Source organism: Oculina patagonica, chromosome 4 (genome assembly GCF_052425735.1).
Source record: "Oculina patagonica isolate OP01 chromosome 4, crgOcupat, whole genome shotgun sequence".
NCBI lineage: Eukaryota > Metazoa > Cnidaria > Anthozoa > Scleractinia > Oculinidae > Oculina > Oculina patagonica.
In genome coordinates, this window is record NC_135761.1 from 46738533 (window position 1) to 46747829 (window position 9297).

A 9297-nucleotide genomic window follows, 5' to 3' on the forward strand; every position below is an offset into this window, starting at 1 on the left:
TTTGATCAATTGCTAATCTGCGCCAGGAAGTTTAAAGACCTTGGCATAAAAAACACGGATTCCAAAATGGCATGTTGTTTGGGTACTCTTTAAAACAATGCACTCAAGCCTCAGGAGTCCTCATGGGCCCGATGACGATAAGTAAGTAAGTAGGTCGGTTGGTCAGTTCCTTTCTTCTCTTGTCAGCAGCAGATTGAGCACTTTGAGTGCTTGGGGGGGAGTCATTCGAGCTGCTTGACTCCACACTTTCCGAATCCCCACCAGTGTCACCAGATGATTGAACCACAACTATACTGGAGTCTTTCTCTTTTCTCCTCCTTTCCCTCATATGTGACGTTACCATCTCCCTTACAGCATCAGCGCCAAATCCACATTTCTGAAACAGGAACTTGGAGGAACCTTCACCTTCAGTTAATCTTCTTACAAAATTGCCAAGTTTGAGTAATAAGTCTTCCATGTTCCGTTGTCTGAAGGATGGGATGTCTTTGTCAGGTGGCCATTCTTTGTTGATTTCTGCCAGCACCATTTTCTTTCTGTTGAAAGTAGTTAAGATATAAATAAATTTTCCAATGTCATTTTAGACTCCACATTTTAAATATATATGTATCCAGATTATGAACAACAATATTGAGAAATAGAAAATGGCGTATATGTGCTAAGGCAAGGTACATCACTTCTGTTGCATTCGCCAAAATTATTCATTGACAAGTGTTTGCATTAGATTGTGTGAGCACAAAGCAGCCACTTTCTATTCCTTAAGTTATATAATGAAGCCCACAAAATATAGCCTGATGTCCTCTTAGCTGATCACAGCAACAGCTGATCACAGCAACAGTTATAGGATCGAAATTTTATAAGTGTATACAGTGTAGTATGTGCTAGTTCAGCAGCAGAGAGGATAGCAGGTTTCATACCATACAGTGAAACAGAGAATTTTCATTGACCACAAGACTTATCAAATGAAGTTTAGCTAGTGCAATTAAAACTTGAAACAAACACCCAACACAGCACTTGATTATGACTTAACATGTATGCATGTAGTTGGTCAGTCGGTTGGTCGGTCAGTACGTACACAAGTAAGTAAGTACACAAGCAAATGTCGGTATTGCTTGTTGTCAAAATCAAACGAATGTTCAAAATAAAATTTTATTCTCCCCGGTTTACTATTTCCTTCGTCTCCAACCCAAGAAGTCATCACTCTCACGTGCTTATAAAGGTGGCTTTCCATACCAGAGCTCAGACGCTCCTCTCTTACAGAAAGGGATGAATATTTCTTTTAGATGGAGATGAGATAGGCAGAATGGAAATCCAAAGCAGGATACAACTTGCAGTATGTACTCTGTAACTGCTCTATCACGTTGATAACAAAGCAACACAGGCGACACCGACTAGGGAGTTTAATCTTGCTCAGGTCTGTCCAAACACTTCAATTTGGCACTAACGGGCAGCTTGTGGCTTTCGACCAGGACAACAACTTGGTCATTTCTACCTCTGCAAGGCTTGATCGGCGTGCTTTGCTGCATAAAGAGTGAAAGAAATTCTGAATATCCAAACGCATTTGGTACTGCAGGTCATCAAGTGCACTCATTGTCATGAATCGTCTCGTGAGTTGGGACTTCCACCTGTTGGTTGTTCATGTGAAAGCTTCCTAGCAGGCCATTGAACCTCTCAAAACTGAATAACCAAAAGCCATACACACTGCCATAGTTTTCAACACATTCTCTTATATGAAGGTAAAGGTGCATGTTAGGAGTGACGACTGTCTTCCTGTATTAATTAGTATTTCACTTTCCTACAAAAGTCAAGGAGCTTTCGTGATGCATGGCTTGCAAACATGACGACAGCCCAACACGAAATTTTGCCAGCAGTTGACGTGTTCTTCACCCAAAATGCCTTCAAGTGTATAAAGGGAGTAATTAATATAAAACCCAGTTTTTCCAATGCGTTGCAGTGAAGCCTCCATAATTTTAACTTATTTTTCCAGGAAGTCGCCCAAGATCTGAAGGAGCTTCGACATTCTCAATGTGTTCCTGTACTTCTTGAAGCTTTTCCTTTGTCAACAAGCCATCTTCACACCAGATTTTGAACATTTTCTTTGCTGATCCTTAAAACAGATTGTGCATTCGATCAATGACACACATGGTAATACTGCCATAATACGGCAGCTCCAGCAAACTTGTGTATCTTTTCCAAACATCGATTTTATCTTCTTTCTCTGTATCTTGTTTCTGCATTTCTTTAGCCTTCTTGCATTTTGTTGGTGAGAAGCATAGGTTCGTTGGGACGACAAGCTGCGATCAAATCCACTGTAATCCTTTATATCTCACCGAAACCACCCGGGAAAAACTTGTTGCGGTGAGAACAGTCATGATTCGCACTGTGTCCGACAAAACCATATAGTTTACGAGCAGCTGGTATGTCTGATGCAAACATATAAGTACAGCACTTATCTCTGTTCCTTCCGTTTTCAGCGATTTCCAGGTCTTGACCTTATGAACCTTTCAGAGTGAGGAAGATTCATAACTACCATTTAGAGAATTCCAACGGAATAGTCTTGGCGATGTTTGAAGGGCTGGAACCAGTCCACATTGAGCATCATCCCAAAACTTCGAGGTGAGGTGAGAAAGCCCCAGTCAGTACATCTTTAAAAGGAATTCCAAACTTTACCATCATAAACGTCTCCATAGAGTTGATCTTCTTTTCGTAGACAATCATTTGCTCGCGACAATTTTGTACATTTGGGACAAAATCTCTCAAAATTGTCCCTGTCAATTCTTGAAACATTCCACATAGAGTAAATTGTATTGGCATGATGGCAAAAATCCTGAATTTGTTTGAAGGCTGAAAACTAGAGGTTTGTTTTTGCGCGAGTTACCTCTCTTCAAATGAATCAAGGTGTATTGAACCATCTACATTCTCAGGTGCCATGGCTGTGAGCTGAGCTTGAGAAGATTCAACAGACCTTGCAATCCCAATAGCTTTATCCAAGGTGAGCTTGGCCACTTTCGAGATCAACTTTTCTCTGACCTTAAGTGAGTTTGTTCCAAAAACTATTCCGTCTCTAATCATTTCGTCTGGGTCTTTGAAATCACAGTCCTGAGCTAGCATTCGTAGTGCTGTAATGAATATCTCTGCTGTTTCCGAGGTGTCGTGTGTTCGACTGTGAAATTTAAATCTTGCAAATACTGGGGTTGATTTAGGACTTATGTGATTCTCAAAATGATTGTAGTATGTTTGTAGCTTCTTGCGGTCGTCCTCGGAGATGCCAGTCCATGTGTTGTAGATGACTCTTCCTTTCTGACCGACCCAAATGAGCAAATAGCTGCATTCTTACACAATTCGCAATGCACAATGGTACTAGATAATGAGTGTTACCAGAAGTCTGTACACTTCTGGCAACCGGAAGTACATAAATCACTAACTAAATATCATCACACCAGACATATCGTTGTCAAAAAACAAATTCACTCAATACTCTGGTAACTAATAATAAGAGGAAGATTATAATATAGTTAAAGCCAGCCTTAATCGTAAGAATGATACCAGTTCTTCAGATATTTCAGCTCCATCTTGAGGGTTAGTAGAACAGTTGGGTTCTGCCTGCTCCATCAAGGTTAACTGTGGAGCGGTTTGCATCTGTGGAAGTGTGGTTGGTTTTTGCTGCTGCTGTGTTGGGTTTGTGAGGTGCGGTGGTCTCTATTGGTTCTGTCTTGAGCACTTTTATCAGCACAACTGTACGAGGAATAACTCTCCAAGGGACGTATATTGGATGGATGTAGCAGTGGAGGTTGTTGGAAAGAATGTTGTTCTACTAGTGGTGTGTAGCGTGAGCGCAAGAAAGGATCACGAGGAGAAGAGTAGTAAAATTGATTCAGAGAGGTACGTACTTGCTTAGATCGGTCATGGATCACTGCTAATAGTTCTGCGACAAACATACCAATGTGTTGTTTTTTCAGGTGTTTGTGTTAGTCCAAATGCCCAACAAGCGAGAAATTACAACAGAACATCTAACCTTCTAATAGACTCTCTTAGCGTTTCACGCCATCTTGAATTACTTTCTTCTTGGCCTAGTGCCATTCCCCTATCATTCAATAACGAATAGACAATAGTCTCTAAGGTATCTCCTACAACAGTTCTTTGTACACTTCACATCATGGGGTGAACAAAAGTATTTTGGTTGATCAGGCCATAATAACAGAACTCAGATGTCACTGTTCGGTAATTGTGAAGAACAGCTCCCCGTAACCGACTGTCGGTCAACTGTTGGTCGTCTGTCGGCTGATAGTCGGCCGTTTGTCGTCCGTCTGTCGGCCAACAACCTGCCTACAGGTTTTGGCTATGATGTTGGTGAACTGTCGGCCGACAGGCGGTGATGTGTCGGTAAGGTGTCGGTTATACAGTAACACTAACCTTTTTGTTTCTTTCTGGTTTTCCTCTGTAACGGACCCCAAAATTTATGAGAAATTGAAAGGAAAGGTATATACTCCTTAGTTCTATCTTTGTGGCAATAATATTTTCCAATTTCTAACGCCTTTATCATGACACGATTTGTCTTCCTTGTACGAAGAATATTCTGAGATAGAGAAAAAAATTCTCTTAATGAAACGAGATTGAACATCCTCACATAAGCAAAAATTATACAAAAATTGTACGAAATAATACAATACCAAAAAGGAAACATTTGAAAGTCTTATCAAGGATCAGCTTAGCTTCAGTAGGAGTGCAAATCAGTTCCGTTCTTCTCCAGTTAATTTCTAAAGGCCTGCTGGCAACAGCACATAGGCTCAGGATACGTCGGCTGTGATGATACTGGAACACAGGAAAAAAATCCATTTTCCAACATTGGAAGTTAATTGGTTAATTACTGTAATATCATTGGTACATCATTGGTAAACCCAAATGGTATTCCAATATTGGTAAATGGTTATATCTTCCAATATTGGTAAATAACATATGATATTCCAATATTGGATTACAAGTTTCCAATATTGGACCACCATATTTCCCAACATTGGTAAAGTCATCTCCAATATTGGAGAATGATATACTCCAACATTGGACAAAATGTTTCCAATATTGGAGTATGATATATTCCAACATTGGACAGTATGTTTCCAATATTGGATAATTTAGCTCTCCAACATTGGACAATATGTTTCCAATATTGGAGTATGATATATTCCAACATTGGACAGTATGTTTCCAATATTGGATAATTGAGCTCTCCAACATTGGATAAAATGTTTCCAATATTGGAAAATAAAACTCTCCAGCATTGGACAATATGTCTCCAATATTGGATAACATCACTCTCCAACAATGAATGATATGTTTCCAACATTGGATAACAATATATTCCAACATTGCATTGAAATTGAAGGGTCAAGTCAAAAACTATGCAAAGTGGGCATACACGCTTTGCCCACTTAGCATAGTTTTCAACTTGACCCTTCAATTGTAATCATAACACCAGGCAATCATAACAGAACTCTGAAGTTTACATGAATACAACTTTTTATTCAATTCATATAACCAGAACAGCATGATTGCTCTATGTACTAATTACAGTCACCTCTTGGCTTTTTTGGGTGGAAATTATCAGTAATAATGTCAACAAACAGCAAAACTGTCCAAAAATTAACGGACATGAACAACATGATAGCTGTACATGTATATATATGTACCAAAAATAAAGCTATTTCTAATATATTGCTACTGTATCAACTAAATTATTTGACTGGACACCTGGCTGCATGGGGGGCTGTCATTGTCAGCAACATCTGAAACAGGAGAATTCCTGGTTTCATCAGAAATAAGAGAATTAATATCTGTCAATACCTTAACTTGACTTTTTTCAAGTTTCTTATAATTGACGTCCCCTTCTATGTCAACATGGCCTTTAGTGATAAGGGCCTTTGCTAGAGGAACTACCAACTGGTACTTCCCAATGCTCCTACATTTAACTTTTAGCACCTTTCCCAGAGGATAAAAGTGCTTCTTTACGGTTAGGAAATGTATGGAAAGAGCATCAAAGGCTTTTAGCACGACAACTTCAGCTGAATGAGCAGAAATATCATCAATGTCACTGCTTGGAGTTGGAGAGTTGTCCTCTTCATCATCTAGAAAATAATAATTGAAAATACATATGGTCAACGACAATCTAGCAGAAATACTAGTAATTATATTATACATCTGTATTTTCAGAACCACTCATAAGGCATCGAGGCACCATAATTTGGCTGCAGATACTAAATAATAACGATAGGATATTATGACAAACCTTCAGTTGGTGAACTTAAGCTGCCTGTGCTTGATGAGTAAGGTGACAATGTAGAGTCTGTATCTGAACCTTTTGGTGAAAATGATCTTTTCGCACGTTTTGCAGGTTTGTGAGTGGCCTAGGAAATGCAAACAATAATTATTGGCTGTAAATCAAAGCACATACAAGTGTATTCTGTTTTGGGCTAAAGGACAAGTCAGGGTTCTCATTTAAAGTTTTTGAATAGACAGCAAGAAGGTGGATGTATCTATGAGTCGGCACAAAAAAGTCTGCTGCTGGCACTTAATGAGAACCATGACCGACACTTCTTTCATGGAGGGGGATGGATCCCCTTGAATCATAAAGTTGACAACACTTCATTTTTCATGGATTTCTGGAACTCGAGCTTATTTGTACTGTACAACATAGAACTGATTCATTGAGCATTGCATAAAAATGAGCTTTGCAAATGTATAGGTGAATAAAAAAGTGTCTCTTTTTTATTATCAGTAAATATAAATTTGTTAGTGTTACATTACCTCATAGTCGTAGCCATCCTCAATCTTCCTATTTTTTTCGTGAAACCATTGCAGTAAATGACTCTTGATAGCATCTGTGAAAGACACATTTTTGTTTTAAGTAATTAATCGAAAACAGGCTTATCTTTCACACAATCACACTGAAAATTTGTTCAACAGCCTCTTCTTGTTATTAGTTTGAAAGGAACATGCAATATTAAATTAATACATTTCACACTTTTTCACATTGTGTTGTTCCAGAAAATATCCAAGCTCCCCCCATGGAGTTTTTCATTTTTTTGCTTTTATCTCCCCACCCCTCTGGGAAATTCCAGTTTAGCTTAATTCTTCCCTTTAAATGTTTTGGCTTTTGAGACCCCCCTCCCCAACAGATCAATTGATTGATCGAAGTCAGTCAGTCAGTCAGTCAGTCAGTCAGTCAGTCAGTTAGTCAATCAATCAATCAATCAATAAAAACAACAACATTTAACTGACTGCTGCACTAATGTGTGATTGGACATTAACACTGTAAAACTCACCTCTGCCAAATCCTATTTCTGGGATGGAGCACATTGGCTCCATGCGTGTGATTAATTCTTCCATCTTCAGCCTGGTAGTTGCATCTCCTTTGATGTGGATTTTTGAATTTCCTGGCCAAAGTTGTCTGGCTTCCTGGTTAATAATAGAGATCCTAAAGAAAAAGAAAGGATTGTGATTGCTTTAATAAAACTAGGTAGTAAAGCATGAAGTGCAAACTATGTATTATTGCTTACTGCAATTCTTTGTTGATGGACAAGTTCAGTGATAATACTGATAAGTTTTATAATTGCCAATGAATAAAAATATTGTTAACAGTAGCTGTTGTTTTGTTGCGCTCATACCTGTCATTAGTAGCCGGCAACCGACTATTATGAACGGTAACTGCCGTGAAGATAGCTGGCTACTCAAAGTTTGAAAATGACTAAAAGACAACAGCTAGGGCATGCTATCTTGAGTATTTGACCATTTACCTTCCTTGTGTAGCTGGCTGCTTCAAAGCTTAATGACAGCCCTCGGTTGCTACTGTTATTAGCTAACTTTAAATAAATTGAAATTCAAGGTTTGGCAATCTGAGGACAAATTATGTCAACTATGACACAAAGGTACGAAATTTTCAAAGGACTTACTTTTCCAGATAACATGCTTTTTCATTTGGTTTCCAAGTTGACCTGTCTGCCTTAGTTATTTTCTTTTTCCACACCTGTCCAGTAACTAATTTAAGATAAGTATAAACATTAGATTTTTCTTTGATCTACATGACCAGCAACTATTGGCTGGCTAAATTGGTTATTAAAAATCTGAAAAAGAAATCAAACACACACAAAAAATAGCATGATAAAGTAAGGTTTTTAGGGGGGAATAACCGTATTTGCCTCGAAGACTTCAACAAATTCAAGGTGCATTAAATAAAGCTGTCAGATGACTGAAACATAAATTTATAAACAATAACTTAAAAGGCCATTTTCTCTTTTCTTCTACAAAAAAAATAACAATTACCTTCTGATTTGCTGGATGCTTTCTTTTCAGATTGTAGACATGTGAGCTCTTTAATTTTTTCGAATATTTCCAATCTCTTGCCCATAGGGTTAATTCCAATATCTTTCAAGTCTGCTTTTTCTAGGCAATAAAGTGACTTTCCAGTTATGTTCTCAGCTGTTAAGGTAATAAAAGAACAGGGTGAGTCTAGAAAGCAAAACTGACTGGGATGGATTTACAGTATGCAACACACCGAGAACATATTTTTCAGCTTGCATAAAGAAAGATATAAGTTAAACGTAAAAACGAATGTCTGTTAAATCCATGAAGTCTTTTTAATTAGTACATACATGTACATAAAAGGAAGAAAAGGATTAAAAGAATGGATACAAACCTTTAAACACGACTGCCTTCTCATGAAATCCTTCCTTTGTCAGCCAGGAATGCACATCTTCTGTTGACCAACCTTGAACATCCTTGCTAAGACTACATTCTAAACAGTCATTGAAAGAAAAGAAGGGAACGGCTAACCCGGCTAATAGAAATTAAAACTTTAACAAATTTGAAAAATTTAGTTTGTAAAACAAAAAAACACCAAACTTTGAAATATAAAAACTAAACAGAAAATGACCATGGCGCGAAATCTTGAATTTCACGTTCCGGGTGCCGATGGATTGAAATACATTACCTTCTGACAGTTCAGCGCTGATATCCTCTTCAGCTCTTTCAGACATCTTTTTGATACTCTTACATGTAATTCTACTAGCTCTTTTCCAATTGAAAAATATACTTCTTCCTTCCGTTCGATCAACACCTTTCGATTTGCAGAGCGAGGAAAGAAACGGAGGGAAAAGGCGTCAAAGTGCCTGGGAGGACTCTGGGTACATGAAACACGCATGATCCGCATAAATTACCGCTGACAGTCTGACAAACTGTTGTTATTATGCTTTTTTGGTTTGAACACTTCGAAGGATTTGGCTTACCGGTAATTTCGCTTAATTTATG

At 38.2% G+C, this 9297-nt stretch overlaps 1 protein-coding gene across 1 annotated transcript; it reads right to left on the reverse strand.

Moving 5' to 3' along the window:
* Window positions 1–5496: 5496 nt before the first annotated feature.
* Window positions 5497–8698, reverse strand: LOC144650353 (uncharacterized). Its single transcript, XM_078510006.1, has 7 exons — window positions 8687–8698; window positions 8314–8469; window positions 7944–8028; window positions 7317–7468; window positions 6799–6872; window positions 6281–6398; window positions 5497–6119 (listed from the first exon to the last, which is right to left on the reverse strand). The coding sequence occupies exons 2-7, from the start codon at window positions 8396–8398 to the stop codon at window positions 5725–5727; spliced, it is 909 nt and encodes a 302-aa protein (XP_078366132.1). The 5' UTR covers window positions 8399–8469; window positions 8687–8698; the 3' UTR covers window positions 5497–5724.
* Window positions 8699–9297: the final 599 nt, after the last annotated feature.